Source organism: Ochlerotatus camptorhynchus, unplaced genomic scaffold (genome assembly GCF_037179485.1).
Source record: "Ochlerotatus camptorhynchus isolate MF236.1 unplaced genomic scaffold, CSIRO-AGI_Acam_v1.1 ptg000036l, whole genome shotgun sequence".
Taxonomy (NCBI): domain Eukaryota; kingdom Metazoa; phylum Arthropoda; class Insecta; order Diptera; family Culicidae; genus Ochlerotatus; species Ochlerotatus camptorhynchus.
In genome coordinates this window covers 3,595,488-3,618,065 of record NW_027040527.1, presented here as the reverse complement: position 1 = coordinate 3,618,065, position 22,578 = coordinate 3,595,488, and the positions used below count along the sequence as shown (strand labels likewise).

The following is a 22,578-nucleotide window of genomic DNA, read 5'->3' as shown; positions in this document are numbered from 1 at the left end:
AATATAATGTGTTAACAGTACAATATGTAAAAAGGCTAGAAGACAATGAACAAAAAGTTTTGTTTTCCCAAAGTAATTTCCATATACACTTCAAATGGTTTGTGCCAATTCAGTTTCTTATCAAATGAGTTTAAACTTTCGGAGGCTAATCAGGACCCGATTTGAAACTTTTTGAGCACTGTGGAGCGGAAATTTCAAATTTTGCATCAGTCTAGTTAGGCTTTTAAGAGGTATAAAAATGTGTAGCATGATCATGACCTTGATTGTCCATCCGTTGTTGCTACTCCGTTATTGCTGAGATCAGCAATAATTTCACAGTGAACCAATAGATGACACTTGGCAGTAGCGTTCATCTTCAATGCTGGTAGTGCCGGCAACTGGAAGAAAATTGCTGTCGTTATACTCGCTTTATTGGAAGCCGATATCTCTCTCTATAAATAAATAAATAAATAAATAAATAAATGCAAACTTGTGATAAAACACATGATCTTCTGTTAAGTTAATAAAAACGGTCACCACTACGCCACCGGGCCCCTTACATAACAACAATCCACTGCGACCGACGATCGTTCAAGCTCGGCAGCAGCATGACATTATTTCCAAATTGCAAATTTCATTCAATAAAGTTTCCGGAAGAAGCCAACTAGGGTGGAGCACTTTCTTCCTGGAAAGTTGCTGCTACGATGTTATCTTTTTCTGGTCAAATGGAACGATCAGTCTTCAGACAGCATACCGGCACAGCCAAACTCGTTGATGGATACTTGACGGATGCTGAAGTCGTAGTTCAGCAGCATCAGCATCTATCGTTGCAGTGCCAGTTTTGGATCCAAATATTTTCATAAGAAACGCCGTGTCCAAAGCGGCGGACTGTTCAACTTTCATGTACCTTGGGATTTTTTTCACCAAAAGTTAGTTTGGGTGCTTCCATTACTAAATCGATTGATTTTATAATACTTTATTGAAGGAAATTTTAATTATTAAATTTTATCATGGGGGCGATCCCGACGTAGTGGTTAGCATCTATATCTCTCACGCCAAAATCATGAGTTTAAATTTCCCCCTGGATAAGTCATGAATGACCCAAGAGCATTGAAGTGACTATAATAATAATAAATAAAAAATAGCATTATTTTCCAACAAAGTTTAGTAGATAACTCTGAAGAGCTAAAACCTGCAATACAATTTTGCCCGACAGAATATTTTAAAATTAACTGATTTAGGAGTGTAAACACCCAAACTAACTTTTGGAGAAGAAAAACCCGAGGTACAAGAATGTTGAATAATCCGCCACTTCGGACCCAGCGTGAAGAAGCTTGTGGTCCGTGAGAAGGATAAACCGATGTCTAAGCAGGTACTTGTGGAACTTCGCCACTCCGTAGGTGCAAGCGAAGCACTTCCTTTTCTAGCTGCTCATAACCTTGTTTGAATTGATTGAGATATCTTGGACCACACTAGATTACCTTCATTTTTTTTTTTTTTTTCCTTTGGTTTGTTTTTTCCGTCGATCTTGTTTTCCGTGCTGAGCACCAATGCTACCGACGTGCCAGGAAGGCAGCTCCCACACCTGGACCCTACCTATCGACCCATCAACTCATGAACCGGGGACCAACGGCCTATCTTCCCTTCCGTAGGAATACGTGATCAGAGATGTTATGCCTCAGAACATCCCGGCGGCGCCGACAGGGATTGAACCCAGACCTGCTGGGGTAAGAGGTAATCTCGCTTACTACTACACCACCGTCGCCGCTGTGGAACCCATATGCCTGTATACGTTTCACTAGGTGCTCTAGCGATACCTTGTATACCTCCCAATTTGGTTCAAGATTGAAGCGTCATCAATGAACAATCGAACATCGAGGATGTCTGCAATCATGCTGTCGACCGGCTGGTGCCGATTTCACTTCCGGAGTGAGATGGTTGAATCGGAAGATACCACGGTGCATGTTGATGATGAGAAGCTTCCTGGACTCGTTGTCCACCTTGACCTGCAGGTACGCATCGGAGTCGTCGGATTTGAAAGTCTCTTCGGTTCATCGGTGAGATCAGTCGAATTGTCCACACAATGCAGCCTCGTCCATTTGGCTTGCATACTGCAACAATCGATGTGGCTCACTCCAAGAAGTCAACCAGCGTAAGCTCACTTTTCACTGGTGGAATCTTGTTGAACGCTTTGAATAGTCTTTATCTTGATGTTCTGTCAGTACCCTAGCTAGTCGTTGAAAACCGCAGGATGGTCGTCTTGAAGTTGCAGGATCTCCCGGCGAAACATGGTTTGGATGCTGCTGTGACTTGACTGCAGATATAATCGATTGGAACCGACCACAGGTTGAACCTGTCAATACAATCGATAACCAGCCCTTTGAGCTGATGACGTCACGAAACAGAGCCACGCTTAAATTCATCGAGGATGGGGACTTCACATTGGACATTTGACGCATTGCTTCGATGATGGAGTTGGCTTCGGTCATCCCAGTTGTTCGCTTGGTGAATCCAGAAGAAGAGTAAATAACAACGACTCCGTTGATAATGCAGGTCACGTACTTTTGGTTTCTAGTGATGCTTACAATGTGAAACACCACGAAATTTTCCTTGGCTAGAGTTCTGGTAACAGGTTTCTTCATCTGCTTCTTTTCTTGAGATGTTGCTTGAAGTCATCTTGGAGCAAGCACAGTTGCCTTCATTGTGTCCAATGCGATTACATGATTTGCAGGGGCGATCACAGAATGTGCAATCACGATTATAGCATAGAGGTAACTCTAAGACCAGAAGGCCCCTAAGAAACGTGCTCAACTTTTTGGCTCAGCTCTGATACTCTCTTCGGTCCCAAGCTAATCGATGCACCCCTCGAAACATAGGAAAATCCACTAACCCTTCATTTTATCTGTCAAACTTTCATAGCGAATCAAAACAAACCTAGTGTAGTACTAGAATGTTGACTAGAATGGGGTACATTAATCGATTTGCTTGGGACCAATAGGCTAGTCAAGTAGTGAGGTACCGGTTGATCGTAGTGTATCTGACCAAGCTGTCAGTCGAGAGGTTGACTTGTCTTCCGCCTTCGTTGGACGTGGCTGACTTCCGGGTTTCTTATCCGAGACGCTGTAGATCGAATTTTTCACCAACGTGGTGTCCGACTTCAGATTGATGAGTCGCTTGAAATTGTCCGGTGCTTCTGCTGTTTCACCCTCGATGCGAGAATGAAGTCCTATTGGGATGTTTGCATAGCAAACTCCCTGTTCAACATACCTGATAAAATCGTCTGACTGACGGCGCCGGTGGTGTAGTGGTAAGCGTGATTACCTCTCTCCCCAGCAGGCCTGGGTTCAATCCCAGTCGGCGCCGCCGGGATGTTCTGAGGCATAACATCTCTGATCACGCCTTCCTTCGGATGGGAAGTAAAGCCGTTGGTCCCCGGTTCATGAGTTGATGGGTCGATAGGTAGGGTCCAGGTGTGGGAGCTGCATTCCTGGCACGTCGGTAGCATTGGTGCTCAGCACGGAGAACAAGATCGACGGAAAAAACAAACCAAAGGAAAAAAAAAAAAAAAAATCGTCTGACTCAGATTTCACCAGCTGCAGGAACTGGTAGCAGCTGAGAAAAACGGAGATTTACCTGCCACTTTGAGGTGTTCTTCGGTAGCGTGGTAGCGAGGGAAACATCCCTTACCGCCGTTTATCAACGGATGAGTTTGGTAGAGAGTATGCTCAATCCGATTGGTACCTTCCTCAAAATAGCCCTTTGCTCACTTTCTACTTTCTATAAACAATTTTCACACTGTCGTAATAAGTAATACATATGTTTGTACAAAAGTGACGTATGCTTGATCCAGTTCGGAAGACATTGTTAACTGCTTTCGGGATGTCATTTCATTTTAATAGCTTCTTGTAACCGATAACGAACGATCGTCAGTCATAGCTGGTTGTGATGTAAGGGGCACGGTGGCCTTAGAGCGACCAGTTTTGCTTACTGAGCAGAAGATCGTGGGTTAAAACCCAAGCTCCAAGCTGTTGCTATTACCAAGCTATTGACCTCAACAATAAGGATTCACCGGATTTTGCACACTGAGAATGGATTGCTAATTCTAAGCCCCATTCATATGGTTCTTTGTGCAAATTTCGCTGAATCTGATCAATCACGGAGCAGCAACTACTGAAATGTCAATGTCAATGCTCAAGCTCATGCTCATCACAATTTGCACACTGTCGTACTATAACCAACAATCAATACGAAACTAACGATTTTAAATTGGCTCACCACTTTAGTAGCCTATTGGTCTCAAGCAAACGATTAACGTACCCTATTCTAGTTGAAATTCTATTACTACACTATGTTTGTTTTGATTCGCTATGAAAGTTTGACAGATAACATCAGGGGTGTGTGGATTCATGCAGAACATGCAGGGGTGAGTGAAATAGCTTGGGACTGCTTGGGACCGTTGTTCTGGTACTGAGTGAGCCAAAAATAATAATGATTTTCTTCGGGACCCAGTGGTCTTAGAGTTACCTCTATGCTATAACCATCGAGGTAACTCTAAGACCAGAAGGTCCTGAAGAAACGAGCTCAACTTTTTGGCTCAGCTCTGGTACTATCTTGGGTCCCAAGCTAATCGATTCACCCCTCGAAACATAGGGAAATCCACGAACCCCTCATTTTATCTGTCAAACTTTCATAGCGAATCAAAACAAACATAGTGTAGTACTGGAATTTATACTATAATGGGGTACGTTAGTCGATTTGCTTGGGACCAATAGGCTAGTCAAGTAGTGAGCCAATTTAAAATCGTTAGTTTCGTATTGATTGTTGCTATAACGGATCTATCCATTCTATACTTTCATCTCCTCATATATCGTTTAAAATGTCCACTTTAAGTCTGATATTTGACGTTAGGCATGCCCACGTGCACGACCGAAGAATCTGAAAATAAGGTGGAAATCAAACAAAATGTGAAAGTTTATGAGGAAGGACTTTATTTAATATATCAAGACAAATCTTTAGAAGATTTACTGAGGAAGTCACTTCTGACACTTCTCGAAAACATTGGAGATAAAAGTTATTTTGAAAAAACATGTACCGGACCATTAAGACGTATGCTTCCATCCGAATGTGATACATTTGCCGTAGAAAAGACACCTGGAAACACTTACAATCAGCAAAATTCACAACCATCCTAAACTAATAAATCCCCTTCTCTCTATTCCAACCAGTCTTTGAATCTAATCAACTCTGGGCACAGCGCCAGTTGTAATAGTAGCGCCCAGCGATCACCCCGCAGACCGCACACCCCTTGCGAGTCGGCTTCCACGCCGGGACACGGTCACGGACTGCACAAGAGCAGCCTTAGCCCGAAGACGCCGCCGGTTTCACCGGAATCGCCGGCCACTAGCTATTTGGATGACGATTTGGATTCCCTGCGCAGCTACAGCTCAGTGGCGAGTGGAATGTCGTGCGACCATCCGTACGTGGCCCGCAATGGCACCACGTTCAGTGGCCGTAAGATGAAATACGTAGTACATTGCTCGAGTCATGCCGGACAGACGGGTGAGGACTACCTTACCCCGACCCAGCGGGCTCAGCGCCAGATCAGACGACTGAAGGAGCTGCTCTCGCAGGCTCGCATAGACCTGGAGCAGCGTGATACTGAAATTCTAAGACTTACCAAAGAGGTTGTTGAGCTGCGGCTCTTCAAGGCATCGCTCAGTTCCCCGGAGGAACGTTCAAACTCCAGTGACGCCGTAACGGTGCGGGAGAACACCACCAATGATGCAAACACGCCCAGCTCTCAGGGCATTTCACCGATTGTGGATCAAACGGATGAGTGTAGCAAAGCCAGTCCCCGGCATCATCTGCACAATCATGGCATCCACCAGGTGCAGTTCATGGACAAGATGTCCACCTCGGAGATGCAAAGCTCGTTTGCCGATTCGGGACATTTCGAGGACATTACGACCTCGTCGATTCACTCCAAGGATTCGTACGTACACACGCAGGATCGTGCTTGCGGAAGCGACGATGACATCGATGCCGAGAAGCAGCGGCTTATCGAGATGTACGAAGCTCGCATTGAGGAGCTGGTTAAACAGCAACAGGCAGACGAACAGCAGAATCGCATGTCCAACAATGATCGCGTTGAGGCTTTGCTGCAGAAATTGTCCGAGTCGAACAGCAGATACTGTGATCTGGTTCCAGACTACGAGCAGGTGAGTACCTATGCCACCCATTATCTTTAGAACACCATTAAAATACCATTAAACCTTTCAGGCCAAAGAGCGAATCCGGGAGCTTGAGAAGCAACTGGAAGAGCTCCACACGCAGCTGCAAGAGCAGGAAGGCAAAGCCAACAAGATGTATCTGCACATGTACGCCAAAGGACAGGAAGCGGAACGGCAGCAGCACGCCGATCGCGTTATTGATTTGGCACGCCAGTCGCCCAGTCGAGTCTCGGTACCGGAACTGATGCAGCAACTTCAGGTCACCCAGGAGGAATTGGAGAACATACGGGTAAGTTTGGTTACCTCCCCTCCGGGGAGCTTTGGTGGAACTCGATCTCCCCTAGCAGTTGGTTAATCTGCCACACTCGATCAGTCCGAACGAAGAAATCGAATGCTGTGACCACACACATGACCACGGTTATCCAACATTTTCTTACGCTTTAGTCTGATCGAGCTAAGTCTCTGTCTACTTTCCGATACTCTTATCTGTTTCCAACAAAATGTCTGTATAAGCGTCCCGCCGTTTTCGCTCGTGCTCGTGTAATGAAGAAATTTGCCAATTAGTTACACTGCCACCCACCCAGCCGCGCTGCTTAGCTCCCTCCCAAGTGTGATTCGAGAGGCGCCATATGTGGTCTCCGTATCGTATTTCGGCCACCATCAGTCAGAGTCAGTGTGTATATCATTATTTCTATGTTCATTGTGCAAGAGGGGGTAAATAGCGTACGCACCGTGTTAAAGGGTGTGTTTTCTTTGCTTTCTCATCTTTCCACTGTACATCTATTTTCCAGCTAGAGCTTTGTTTTGATCGTAAGAAAATTGTGTGCATCACCAGCTTCGGACTTGATGTTTTCTGTTTATGTGGCGCCAATTTCTATGCCGCAACACTCCAGGCACTTGTCGGTCTGTTTGGATCGATGAGAGCAAGTGAAATGGATGGGGCTTTTAAATTGCTGGACGTGTATTTTTATGATATGGAGCTTTCTAAAAAAAAACTTGTTTTAGCGATATAAGCTTTTAAATTTATTTATGGGAACACCTTTACTCATTATCGTCAGGGTCCTTGAGAGCTTAATTTTGGCAAAACAATGCTCTAAAACACGATGTATCCTCATGCCAAAAATGAACGCTCAAGGACTTCATTTACCCCCTGACGATAATAGGTATTGCCGAGGCCATCAGAGATACAGAATACTTCTAATTTTCAGTATCATAAGAACCTAACTGCAATTTTCGATTCTCTTCATATATTTTCGCATTTGTTAATAACTCAGCTGGATTGACATTTTTCTGTGCATTTGCTGTTGCTAACAATCTAAGCTTTTAAATGAAACTGGTTTTGTAAAAATCGATTTACATTTCACATAGTAATCGACCCTAATACAATTTTAAACCCTAAATGATAGGGTTAAAATGCTTATTATCGCCCCAAACTACCCAAAAATGATTCGTGCCGTGAACAACCACCTAAGCATTCGATTTATCATCCAAAAAGCTATATTTTGATGTAAAAATATCCCATGATATGCAGTGGCATTTTGAGATATTGAATGAAATGTCTTTTTTTGAAAATTCTCATTTTGCACAGGTGGATTTGACAATGCAAATAAGTTAAAAGCGTCAATAATTGTATACACTTATTTAAATGTCTTATATCATTTATGAATTTCAATGCCATTTTTTTCAATTAATGTGTTAATCTTGTTGGCGTTTTTAAAGCTGATCTATTTAATTTCAGGACTATTTTAGTGTTTTCAGTTAAATTTGGAGATATCAAGGCCATTTCAGCATTGAAAACCCAGTTTGTATAGTTTAATGTTGACTAATCCTCGAAGAGGTTGACAGAGGAGAAGAGATTTCGGTTTCTAAAAGATAACACACGAATTTATACAGATGTATGACATGCTCCAGTTTCAAGTCCATGGCTGCTTGAAATCGCAATTGAATGAAATTTCAAATTCTACTATCAATACAAGCTAATATTTGTACTCACTTTAAAACAAAAATATTTGAACATATACCCATTTTACCCATTGAGAATTGCATATTTGTGAGATCGGTGACAGTTATGCTGAATCACCCTGTAATATAGGAATGTATAATCATAGAGTTAACTCTAAGACCAGAAGGTCCCGAAGAAACGTGCTCAACTTTTTGGCTCAGCTCTGGTACTATCTTCGGTCCCAAGCTAATCGATGCACCCCTCGAAACATAGGAAAATTCACAAACCCCTAATTTTATCTGTCAAACTTCCATAGTGAATCAAAATAGACATAGTGTAGTACTAGAATTTCGACTAGAATGTGGTACGTTAATTGATTTGCTTGGGACCAATAGGCTAGTCAAGTAGTGAGCTAATTTCAAATCGTTAGTTTCCATCGGTTATAACTGCATGTACACGCAATTTTGTTCCCTCTAATTGGATTCTTTAAGGGTATTGAGGTAAATGCATATTCGTTATCTGCATTAAAAATGGAATCCAAACCCAAAATTTCATCAATTTTGGTAAAATGGAACTATTTTAAATAAGAACGATTACATTTGCAAAAATCACCTTATTAGCGCCCCTCGGTGTCGCTTTGTATGGGAGCGAGCTGTCAGTTTGTCAGTTTAGTGTCAAACAGTGAAGTTATTATTTTGCTTTAAATCTTGATTTAAAAATCGAGATGATAGTGTGTGGGTTCGAAAAAAATATCGCTGTGCTCAGAAAATGGATCTTTTTCAGATGATATATAAAAACCGATATATTTTTCAAAATTAAAGAACCCAATTGACACTGGGAATTAATTCGCCATAAAACTTAAAAATACTAACAGGGAAGAGCGTCATTCATAAAAAGCCATGAACTCATTTTTGTTAGCTATCGATATCTGAGACGCAACAAATTTTTCCAATGAGAGTTGAGCCCAGACTCTCTCCTTGATAAGCTAAGCCCCTAATCTCTGCTCTATTCCGTCATGATTGTTTCGCTGTTCTTGTTCACCAGTAAGAATCTAAGATAGTAACTTAACTCTTCGCTACGTTATAGAGGAACAGGCAATAGAAGCCATTAATTTAAACGAAAATATGAATACCGATATATGTAGATAGGGTACCTTGAAACGTAACTGTAATTTGCTACAGTCAGATCTTAAAAGTAAGGCAAAGGTCATAGAGTTCCTGCAGTTATCAATATGTTTATTGAACAGCCCTGAAGATCTCGAAAATTTCCTGATGATCTTGGAACTACTCTGAAGTTCACGCAACATCACTAAAAATATCTAAACTTTCGTGAATTACTCTGGACTTCCTCGATATTATCTGGAGTTTCCCAACATTATCTGAACTCCCCTAAAGTTTATTGTACATTTCTGTAGCCCTTGGAAGTTCAAAAACATCTCACAATTTTCCTGAAGCTAATGGAACTGCCATGAAGTTCTTTCGAAAATTTCGGAATTACTCTGATCCTCACGGTGTTTAAACTTCTCTGAACTTCTCTGGACTTCACTTAGGTATTAATTTTTTTTTTCTGTAATTCTTGGAAGTTCCTATAGTTTAACGATTTTCCAGAAGTTAAAATTTCTGTTATTTCCCTGAAGTAAATGAATTGCCTCTGAGGTTCTCTGATTTTCCCTGAAGTTTTTGAAGTTTATATTAGCCGCATATTAGCCTTATATTGCAAAAAGGTGAATAAGCGGGCTTGTTGGTTACTTGGGTATGGTTCTTGAAACTTACCTAAAGCTCTTTAAATCCTCCTGACGCTCTGGGTACTCTGCCGGTCATCGCAAGTCGGTCCCATTTGCGTTTTTTGTCAAAACTGAGATTTGCAATGGAAATGGTAGCTCATAACCCATATTTTTATATGCTGGATGAACTCAACAACTTTGTTCAGGAAAAGTTTGGAAAAACAGCAGAACGGGTTGTCCCACTTACATGAGAAGCAATGGAGCGAAGCAAACTTGAAACGCGTTTTTATCGGCTTGCTGATTTGTGCTATGGGACGGGCCTGCCATGAGCGGCAGTACTACTCTGAACATAATTGAACCTTCCTGAGAATCTCTTAGCTTCATTGAAAATCCTGAACAAGAGGAGTTCTCAACACATTTCTGAAGTTTTCTTAACATTTCTGAAATTCTCTAAACTACTTGAAAATTTGGGAACTTTTCATCATTTTCCACAATTTTTCTGAAATTTAAGTAACCTTAACGATCATCCATGAAGCTGAAGGATTCATTTTTAATACTACTGCATTTTCCTGATATTCATAAATTTCTCGGAGTTTCCCTGAAGTTCAAGGGTTTTCGCTTAAGTTTTCTAGACATCTGTGAAGTTCCCGAAGTTTTACTGGTATTCTCTGGACTCCTTTGAAGTTCTCGAAGTTTGAAATTTCTTAACTTCCTTGGAGGTCATTGGACTTTTCTGGTACTTCCGGAACTTCTTTCCATCCATTGCACAGTGGGCAAAAATTAACAAACCCGCGACTAAATTGAATATCTCGGCTGCCAAACGGTTTCAGTCAACATGTTATACATATTCTCAAAGGAAAATTGCTGATAGCTGCTAAATCGATTGGTGGTGGTCTCATTGGGCGGAAACTTTTGTGTACCGAGATAGAGGGCCGGGATCAACCCAAGTTCCCGGTAAAGTAGGAAATGCCACTATCTATTTACATAATTTTACACTTTACTTAACGTATATTACTGGAAATTGATAGTACTAAGTATAGATGGTGTAAAGACACCATAAACGCCCTCAAGGAAACTCTACTGGCCTAAAGGATGATCCGGAACGACCGATAAAGTGGCCACAATATAAATAATGTCCTAGAACCTTGTGATTTTTTCCATGTTGTTCAGAATCAAGAGATCAAAGCGTTTTTAATATGGAAACTATATTTTGGGGTATAGTGGCCATATTTTTGTTCTCCGGATAATCTGGATTGACCGATAAAGAGGCCACATTATAAAAATTATCCTAGAACCTTGCGATTTTTTCTATGTTTTTTTTTTTTCAGAATCATGAGATCAAAGCGAATTTAGTAAAGAATTTAAATTTTTGTGTAAAGTGTCTATATCCTGGTTCTTCAGATAATCTGGATTGACCGATAAAGTAGCCACATTTTAAAAATTGTAACCTCAGCTCACTCGTGCCGCAGAATAAGGAGGATCATGCAGGCAATTTGATAAGGGATAAGCTAGAATTGCGAAGAAGAAGAAGAAAAGACGACGAAGAAGACGACGAAGAAGACGACGAAGAAGACGAAGAAGATGGAATCTGGTTGTTGACAGAATATTTCTCATGTTGTACTTTTGCAGCCCAATTTTGCTCATGTGAGCGCATAGTAATTGACCAAAAATGTTCAAGATTTTGGTGTGAAGCTTTCATAAGTGTCTGGTCTAAAACCTCTCAAAAACGATCTACGTCGTTTATGAACAACCCATTACTGGTAAGCGACAAAATCTCTACACGTTATTTCAAAACTACCCACATTTGGGTAGAATCCACCCAGATCGGTCAAAACTGAACCTACCCAACTGACGTTTGTGAAATACACAAGTATTAGTGCAGAACTCGGAGTAATTTCAAAGGTTTTCTTGCACTCATACTTATAATTTACCCCGAGTTCTGCACTAATACTTGTGCATTTCACAAACGTCAGAGAAGTCTATTAAACGGAACATGGGAAATGAGTGAAAAGAACTTAATTTTGGGTAATTTTTCGGTTCCGTGCATCTTGATTAGTCAAGATACATTCACTTCAAGGTTGGCAAACTTTATAAACCATGATTATCAACCTTGTACACTGTACACAAACATCATCCTCTGATCGAATGAAACCTCAGACCATTCAAAACAAAACACCGAAATCGCTTTTTCCAATGATGGCTGCAACCGAATGACGGTTGTTTTGGAATCAGATGATTTTCCTCTCGAATACAGGATGAAAATTGTTATGAGAAGGGATAGGGCCTTCAGTTGAAATGCGTAATGCTCTCTGTAGAATGACTGTCATACTAAATGGAAATGCATATGGTATTGGTTCAGCCCCATAACGCGAATCATTCAAAACGATGATGTAAATAATTCTATCGAACGTAATTTGCTGATCTGAGCTGACAAACGAGGTGGAAGCATATGCATCGCTATCAGAGCTGTTACGAACATAGGTAAAGCATGAAAACCAATGTTTGGCTAGTTCGTGGTGGAGGAGGTTTTCTCCATCACGAAAAAATTTTGTATCCATAATGGAATGGCTTATTAAGGCTTTTCAGCATGGAAATGTAGATAATCAAATTATAAATCTAATTTAAAGCACTTGCATGTCACACTATTCTAAAATGTTTGTCCTCTGAGTGCCATATGTTGTATAGCTAATTTTCAAACGAAAATCATCCTGTATTTGGATGACAGTCATATGGATGTTCATCATCTGACGACGAATTCAACCATAAGAAAATCATCCGAAATTCGAATGCATGTTGTTAAAGGGCTCTAGCAATGCAATAATCATTCGAAGTATTGCGGATGTTTTGGTTCAGTGTAGTTAGTGGATAGCGTCTTGACCACGGGACTGACATCAAATGTTTCCACTATGGGATTTCACAAATTTGACAGTACACTCTTAGCTGGTCGATAAATTTATGGCCCATAATAAACTTGAGCAACACATACGAACTTTGCGGCTGTATTGCATATTTTACAGCTGCCGTGTACACCGCATGTGTTTGTTTTGCGTTGGTTGTAAAGGTGTTGGTGAAAAATAGCAAACAACAGAAAAATGCTGGCTTAGCAGCCCCTAGGTCTTGACTAATTACAACAGGGATGTGCCCCCTGTTTTTCCCGCAGGAGCTGCCAGTGCTAACAATCCGGAGTAGAAGCTATACACGGAGATGAAAAACTACCCAAAATTAAGTGATTTTCCCTCAATTCCCGGGTTCAGCCCAATAACCCAAACTTGAGTAAATCGCATATATTAGTTTCCATTGAACTCCAGCAAAAAATACTCTCTTAAGTATATTCTACCCAAAATTCATGTAAATTTGAGAATATGCAATTTACTCAAAAGTAACTTATTGGGCTGAACTATATCGCTATATCGTTGGGTCGAATCTCTCGTTCCTGTTTTGACAACAATAACGAGTGCAACCAACCGGTGAACACTCGTATTTATTTCAGTTACCGTGGGGACGTAATTTGCGATTAGCCCCGGTCCCTTTCAAATTGTATCATTATTTATGTACGGTCCTTATATTTGAAATGACGTTTCACATTCATCTAGTGATCGCCAATTTTCATTCGAATAATCGATTAATCGATTAACGAACCGAAAAGTAAAATATTTGTAATCGGTTATATCATGCCGATATAAGCATTAACATCTCCAGAGGATCATCATCGATCGTTTTAATTATGTGCTGCACTCTCATTGGTGGAAAAATGACAGCACAGCGAACAAAAAATAATCGATTGGTTGTTCATCGAGTAATTAAAAAATGGGACATCTTTGATTTTGGTGTGATTGTTTTGATAAAAATGAGCGCAAAATTTCATCTCTACTGAGGGGGCAACAAAACCACAAAATTACGTTGAATACGGGGAGTATTCATTGGATGAAAGGGACCGTAAAAGAGGACACTAAAATAAAAAGTTTTTCTCCCGACAGTTTCATCTTAGTATTCATCTTTGGTGCAACTGAGTTGGAGGGGGACGTGCTGTCAAATCAGGCTACTGATCATTCTTGTATGAAATTGGTTCCAAAAGTAGACAAACCATGTAGGTTTCTTATGGCTTGTTTACGTTTGAAACCAGTTATACGAAGTAGGCGACGTTTGGTCGTATGTATTTGACTGCCACATCACATCCCTGCAAGTGAGAGGCTGATCTCAAAATAAAAGTAAAAGTAAATAGTGGGTAGTATTTTTTTTTCTCCGTGTAGATGCTCGTAGTAATAGCAAGAGGTGACTCTAAGACCAGAAGGTCCCGAAGAAACGAGCTCAACTTTTTGGCTCAGCTCTGGTACTATCTTCGGCCCCAAGCTAATCGATTCACTCCTCGAAACATAGGAAAATTCACTAACCCCTCATTTTATCTGTCAAACTTTCATAGCGAATCAAAACAAAGATAGTGTAGTACTGTAATTTATACTAGAATGGGGTACGTTAGTCGATTTACTTGGGACCAATAGGCTAGTCAAGTAGTGAACCAATTTAAAATCGTTTGTTTCGTATTGATTGTTCGTAATACTGCTGCCAATGTGCCACCATATTGTATCCAAAACGAACATTTCGTCAGTGAGCATGCATAAGGGCGTATACGCAATGATCGAGTCTCTTTATCGATTTTCTCTTTGCATTGCTACAGCTAAGCGAAACAATTTGCTAGGATTTGTTCAATGCAGAGTTGTAACAAGTTGTATTGGCTATCAAAAGCAACAGCAAACGCACCGAGGAACGTTAATTCAAGAGAAAATCGACGAAGAGAATCGATCATAACATTTGAAAACGGCAAAAGTTGTAAGGTCTTTTACACGCGAACTGAAGTACGCCCATGCAAGCCATCAACATCACTGGGTAGGGGAAATTATCCCCTTTCCGATAGTGGTTTGGATTCGTCAGCTCACATTGACAGGTCTATTAGTATGAGTGCCTATAGTTAATATGGACCAACAGGTCTGTGCCATAAAAAGGGAGGAGGAGTGTCTATAGTAGAAACGCATCCGGATGTGGAGCCCGACAATCATAACGCAATCAATGAAATATTTGTAAATATTACGATTCTTACTTATGAACTTTCATACATTTTGTTAACAATATAATGGGAATCCCTCTATTCAACACTTACTATCTTCTTCTCGACTGTCGTGTTTTTTTTTCTGGTAGCGGAGCGGACAATGCGGTATAGTCAATTGGCAAATCAAAGTTAGCACTCGTGGAGAATAGAAGAACTATGAAAGTGATGATGGTTTCAAAATTTTCCACTGGGAGGTATACGAGTGCAATGTTAAAATGCTTTTATTTTGCAAATGGAGCATTTTATTTAAATCTGGTTGCTGCTACAGTTGTAGAAAAGCTGAAATCTATGTATACACCTACAAATCTGAAAAGAAATTATTATTTTTATATTATATGTCTATTGAGTAGTACTCCAGTTTTCTACTAACGTAGCACTAACCAGATTTAAATAAAATGCTCCATTTTCAAAATAAAAGCATTTTAAGATTGCACTCGTATACCTCCCAGTGGAAAATTTTGAAACCATCATCACTTTCATAGTTCGTCTATTCTCCACGAGTGCCAACTTTGATTTGCCAATTGAAATCTTAAAATAAAGGATAATCCATTTGAGTAGCAGCGAAATAGTAAAGCCGTGTTTCATAATCCACTGAGACGAGACGGAAAACGGTAGAAGACTGTCCAGAAGCAGATCAGGGCTACTCCAACCACTCTTCCCCCCTTTCTTCCTTCCTTCCCATCTATCCACCTATTTCGACCTGGCCATCAAAAGCAATTCACATTCTAACTCTTGATAAAATTTTTTTCTAACTCTACAACCCTTTCCCACCGATTCCGAATTACTTCTCCCTTACAGGATACAAACTATCAGCCAGAAAGCGGAACCTCACAGGTTTTACTGAGCGCAAAAGAAGCAATATCGCTGTGGCTTTTGGGCGCCCGGAAGGTTTGTAGTCAGCAGTTTTAGCCAAAGACAAAGCTTATCACCAAAATTTTTTATAGAAAATCAATTAGTCATCGAAAAAAAAATATGATCTGATTTTTGTATTCTTTTTCTAGATCGTTTCACTGTCAAATAACCCGTTCGTTAGAACATGCATGTCGTTAGCTTTGTTTTTGTGTTTTAACCGACGAATTCGAAAATGACGCGACTTTCCGTATAAATGAGCTGCATATACCCTCTAGCTGGCATGGCAAACACGGTTTTCCTCTTAGGTTTTCCTAACTGTAAACAGCCTCATGAAAAGTTTTCTGACTTTTATGGTTTCAAATTTTAAACCGTCTTCCTTTTTCTGCTCTTTCTGTAAGTGCACCCTTTTGTTTGTTTAACCTTCTTTCTGCACTTCTCTATCGCTTTGCATTGTAGAATTAAACATTTTGGTGACAAATTTCCCCTTAACACTAAACCGTTAATTTGTCTGCTTTTTTTAGACCATGTACAAGCGGCTGATAGATGCCCAGCAAACGAAGAACAAGGTCGACCCGGAAGTTACGCTGCAGTTCCTCAAGAGCGCCATCTACTACTTTCTCACGGACAAGGAGAACTCCCAAGGACATCTGAATGCGATCGAGAGCATCCTCGGATTCTCGGCAACGGAAAAATCCAACATCGACAAGGCGCGAGCTTACAAGTGAAATGATGATAAATATTATGCAAAATGTGACTATTGTTATGACTAGATATAAAATTTTAAATGTTGCAAGCAAACCAATTATCAATTACACATTGATTACATTCAAAAACAAAGAAAACCACACAATACTAATAATAGACAGCTAATTTACTTGCAATCGAGTGTTGTAGTAGACAAATAAAAGAAACAGAAAAGATAAAGGCAGCAAATTTCACGAGATGCGTATTTTTAGGACAAAAAATTGTGATTGTTACAGACTTTTGTTGCTCTACGTCTAGAACGGTATTTTAAATGAGTTCCTTTTTAATATTTATTCAGCATTCCACCAAACGAGTCATCTGACGTAAACTAGATTCGATGGTTTTTAAAATACGTTTTGCTTTCTAATACTATTTTATGCGATATACGTTTTAGAATTGGTTCATGGTTCTATCGATTTTCGGGGTCCTATTGCTGAATCGCCTATCAACGCCTCAACGAAAGTATTATAGCGAATTAAACAGTTGTTGGATGAGCAAGCTTTCATAGAATTTATACGAATAGATCAAAAAATCACAAACAGTGTAGTATACATTTCGCAAAGTGAATGAAAATAGCAAATTTCTGTTTTCCTAACAATATATTGCTTTAAATACATCTCGATAGATGGCAACCGGATTCGTCCATGATGAAACATTAGCTTTCATATAAAAAAAACCTCACAGGCATGTTTTTGACTCTATAGCCGCATCAATTAAATTATTTAATAGGAAAGATACTTGACGATACACAAGTAATTAGACCCGCGCTCATCATTTACAGATTCCATTATTTCCCTATTTAAGATACCAAATGAATAATCTGTAGGTAGCTAAGAATGCAATTTTATGTTCCAAATCTAAAGTTTACCTAGTTTACTTAAAGACAAAACTGATGCACATTAAGTTTATCAATCAGAACAGCTCGAGTAGTGCCTAATTTAGGAAAAGACAGAGAAACACCAGGAAAATAAATAAATGTCAAAAAATTCACCTTAACTAAATTAATCAATTTCCAAAAGTTTGATTCAACGTTTCAAATAATCAAAACTTAATCCAGCAAATGCAAAAAAAAAGAAAAGAGTGCAGCAAACCTTTCACCTAAATAGAACAAGCGCTGGGAATGAACGTATACTATAATAAATGTTGAAAAATCGCATCAGCAATAGAGGAAAGGACAGTAGAAAAATAGAGCGCGCTAACTGCAGAACAGTGTTGTCGAAAATGCAATGAATTTTATTCCAAACGTTGCATACACATCACAAACACACACACACACCACGATAGGACAATGAAAGTTGAAAAATTCAAAGAGCCTTTTCCAGTTTTATTCTGATCCGAAATGTGACCCTCCAGCAGCGTTGTCAGATATACCGATTTATCGGTATTTATACCGATTTCCGAACTAGATACCGATATTGGCGTTGACGGCGACTCTGTACACTGAAACAAAGATAATAGTTAGGAATACTATTTTGCAGAAAACACTTATTTTCAGTATAACTACGCTTAATACCGTTAAATCTACCATGATTTCAGTATAGTTGACTATAAATATAATCAAATTTACTACCATTCTGTCAAAACTACTATGCTTACTCAAACGGTATAGTAGTTTTGATAGAAAAATTAGTAAAATTAAATGAATTTCGTTTCTGCACAAATCTATTGGTGGGAGTATTTAATTTAAACCATCAATATAGTATTTTTACCAATGGATTTTGTTTCTGTGTAGCTCTTTACTCCTATGAGAAAATCCATAAGCAAACGTCAGACTGTGCGTGAAACATGGCGGACTTTGTACTATCCTTTCACTCCACCGAAAATTCTCATAAGAAACTGTCTAAATTTGCTGCAAGAGCAAATTTTTCGACGGTGCCGTCAACGCCAATACAGATAAGATTCATCAGAATACCGATTTTGGAAATTGTATACCGATTTATATCGATTTTTTTTAAATTGAATTTTTAAAACTAAGAAAAAAATTACTTCCTGAATTTTCTTCCCCCTTACACCATAACTTATTTTTCGACTCCTCCCGAAAACTTATTTCAACTTCCCTTGGAAGCTTCTTCAGCCTTCAAGCGATTCCGTCTTCTCCCACCAGTTTTTTTTTCAACTTCCCCTGAACTTCTGGGATGTTTCCAGATTTTTATTGCGGCTTCACACTAGCTACAGGATCTTTTAAGAAGTTCTGAAACTTTAGTCTAGACTTTTGAGTAAGTTCCGATAAATTAAAGATAGTTTCATTAACTTCTGTTCGAATTCCAAAACCCGAAAATTTCAGGACAGTCCAGTGAACTCCAGTAAACTTACGAAAACATCAGAAATATTTTGGGAACTTCACAAGTTCAAAGAACTTCAGGGAAATTTAATGGTTTTCAGGAAAGTTTCATTTGTTTCAGAGAAAAGAGAGAACTTTAGGGGAGCTCCGTGAACATCATGACTGATCAATTAATTACAAGGAAATGCTGACATTTAAAGGATTTCCGAGAAAGTCAGGCAATGTTCCACAAATTTAGAAAACGTAAGGGAAGTTACATGAACATTAGAATATGGTGAGAACATTTTAAGGGGAAATTCCGTGCTTTTCAATGGCAGTGCCAAGAGTTAAGGGGGTATTCCCGATCTTTTTTTTTTCAAAAAATCAATTTTTTTTTTTTCACGTTTTTTTGTACTTTAGACTATATACTTTCATCCCCCCAAGCCGTTTTCCGATCAGCGAATTCGGTGTCCAGGCATAGCTGACTAATGGTAAGAACCCCCAAATGGTTTTAACTAAAGTCAAAACTTTAAACGCGTTTTTCTCGAAACCACATTTTTTTATCGGGCGAAGATTTTTCTCAGAAACTATAAGAGATATTGACTTGAATCTTTGCGCATTTTGTTCCTTATTAAATTCTTTGGAGCTTCTCCCACTTTCAGCCAAAAATATTAACATTTAACATTGTTTGAAGCACCTTAAAGCTGCGAAAAAGCGGGCTAAAAATCGCCTGTTTTTTCATATGGCCGCCATTTTGTTAATTTGCAATATTTTTTGCTGCTGTTTCAGATGAAGCCGTTCCAGAGAAAAGTCTTCGCCCGTCCAGGCGTTTGCGGCGAACAGGGGTCTGTTTGCCGCCATTTTGTGACGTCAATAATGTCTTTTTTTATGCCGAAAAAAATTTATTTGTAAACTTTAATGTTCAATAAACAAGAATTCCAAAGAGTTAGGCGCATTACTATTCATTTTCCTTGAAAAAAAATAATTGAAAAACAGGCCGAAAAAAGGCAAAAGATTGGGAATACCCCCTTAAAATTTTAAAAATAGGGAAGATCAGAGATCTTCAATGATACAATAAATTCAAGAAAAATGTGAGAGTACTTAAGAAATTTCGTAATCTTCAAGAAAGTCCAGATACCTTCAAAGATGATTGTAGATATTCAGGTAGTCTCATTATAATCAGGGAAGTTCCGAGTACTTGGAGGATGATCAGGGAACTCTAAAACAGCCCCATTAACTTCAAGAAAATTACAAGAACTTGTAAGGAATTGCGTGGAATTATGAAATATTTCTAAGTGCATTTCAGGCATGTTCCGTAAACTGTTTTATGAATATCAGGGAAATTTGCTGGATTATTAGAACATCCCCCAGATTTTTTTTTTTATTCTTTATTTTAGAGATTTTTAGCTAAAGGCTAAACGTCCCCCAGAAATCTCTTTCTTCCGGAATTATGACCTAGTTTCTATCGACTGTTCTGTATGCGCTCTGGCTTCCGAATTTCTCCAGAACTTTCTTGCAATCTACCTTAGGAAGTGTCTGCCAGCGTCTCCAGGAAGTTTCTTCCGTCTTCTTCTGGAATAGAAATTCTGTGTCCATAAGCCATAGGTTTTCGACTTTTATTGGAAGGTTTTTCCGAACTTCTTCTGGCTTCCCTAGGCTACTTCTGGAATTAACTTCCATTTTCCGAAACTTTTCTGGCTTCCTTTGGATGTGCGTTATCTGCCGCTCAAAGGTAAATGCTTCGAACGAATTTGATAGCAAAGATTACATCCTCAGAAGAAGGGTATGAGTATTTGCTCATTTTTCTATGCGTTGCTTCCACCTTCACTCAAGCACAGCGCCATTGAATCTGTCGTTTGAATTCTGGCAAAGTTGCCAGTCTTCTAGATTTGTTGTCTTTGGTATAATGTAATGTCTCCACGAAGAACATCTCATCCAGGGACCAGTCCTATCTTTTTCGTACACGAATATAACTGATGAGAATAGTTCTGGAAAACCACCCTTGTAACAACGTGTGAATGTCCACTAAGAATATCACGAGCGCCTGTGTCGCTCTGTTCAGCTCTTGATTTCATCGGTCACTGCCAAAAACTTCAGATCCTATGAAATGACCAGCGAAAGAACTAACATGGCCAGAACCCTTCGGACAATGCTTTCATTCTTATTCGTCACATACAGGAGCCGATCATCGTCAGTCAAAGAGAAACGTCGGCGGCAGATGCTGTCAAATACAATTGATTTTGAAATTGCTAAATTAAACATGCTTTTGAATTTAATTCAAACATATATATGTTAGTTTTAAACATGTTTAATTTTTTTTTTAAATAATTTATCTGTTTAGACTAAAAACATTTATATCTTTGATTTAAATTAACACAATTCGTATCCGTGTAGTTGTAACGCTTCATTCTGGGATCATCGTTCACGCATTTGATGACTGATTTGAATATTGTCGCGCTACCACTAAACTGAAGTTCGCAAGTCCGACTCGCGATGCGAAGTTCACTTCCGACTTATCTGTCAGTGGACTCAACCGAGCTCGATGGCTGTATAGTTTTGTTTATTTACTTTGTTTTGGTATTGTATGAAGATGCTTACAAGTGAGTATTTGAACAAAATTATTTATTAAATGGATGATGTAAATTCTAATACATTATAATTAAGATGGCAAACGTTAAAGGGCGAACACGAAATTATTGCGACACATTCAACAGGGCATAACTTTTTTACCATTGGGTAAAAATCAACCAAATTTTGCACACTTTCTCATTGATGTGTATTGTGTACATGCTGTCAAACTCGAAGTCGTGTTTTTCGAGTCAACGAAAATGGAGGTGAACCAACGCGAGTTGAGAGAACAGTTGGGAAAAATGTTGAACATTCACCATTCAACCAACAATCAATACGAAACTAACGATTTTAAATTGGCTCACCACTTTAGTAGCCTATTGGTCCCAAGCAAACGATTAACGTACCCTATTCTAGTTGAAATTCTATTACTACACTATGTTTGTTTTGCTTCGCTATGAAAGTTTGATAGATAACATCAGGGGTGTGTGGATTCATGCAGAACATGCAGGGGTGAGTGAAATAGCTTGGGACTGCTTGGGACCGTTGTTCTGGTACTGAGTGAGCCAAAAATAATAATGATTTTCTTCGGGACCCAGTGGTCTTAGAGTAACCTCTATGATTCAACCGTCTCCAGAGTGTTGAAGCGGTTCCAGGAGCGGTTGACGTTGGACCACGGCAAAGGAGCTGGAAGAAAACCGGGACCGGAGAACAAAAAGACGGAGGGAAAGGTGAAGCGGATGATTAAAGCAAATCCCAACGTCTCAAGCCGTGATTTGGCTAAAAAGATCGGCATGTCGCAGAGCTACGTCCAGAATGCAAAGAAGAGAGCTGGACTACATACATACAAGGTACAGAACTTCCCAAACCACGATGAGCGGCAACAATCGACGGCTAAAACTCGGGCACGGAAGCTCTACGAGAAGATGCTGACAAAATATGGCTGCTGTGTGATGGACGACGAAACGTATATAAAAGCCGATTTTAAGCAAATTCCAGGGTTGGAGTTTTTCACCGGCAAGAGCAAGTTCGATGTGGACGACAAATTTAAGAAGAAGAAAATGTCGAAGTTCGCCTCCAAATATCTCATTTGGCAGGCCATCTGCTCTTGCGGACTGAGGAGTGAGCCTTTCGTGACAAAGGGCACAGTAAATGGCGAGATCTACAAATCTGAGT

At 39.6% G+C, this 22,578-nt stretch overlaps 1 protein-coding gene across 3 annotated transcripts in view; it reads left to right on the top strand.

The window, feature by feature from the left end:
- qtc (quick-to-court) overlaps positions 1–17,861 on the top strand; it is a 106,717-nt gene extending 88,856 nt beyond the window's left edge. For 2 of the 3 annotated variants that reach the window (XM_065232837.1, XM_065232829.1), the window contains exons 3-6: positions 5,205–6,197; positions 6,259–6,498; positions 15,777–15,866; positions 16,352–17,861. In XM_065232837.1, the coding sequence (XP_065088909.1) occupies positions 5,205–6,197; positions 6,259–6,498; positions 15,777–15,866; positions 16,352–16,555 (1,527 nt within the window). In that variant the 3' untranslated portion in view covers positions 16,556–17,861. The remainder of the gene's footprint in view (positions 1–5,204; positions 6,198–6,258; positions 6,499–15,776; positions 15,867–16,351) is intronic. The other variant, XM_065232841.1, reaches the window with a different exon arrangement.
- The last annotated feature ends 4,717 nt before the right edge of the window (positions 17,862–22,578 follow it).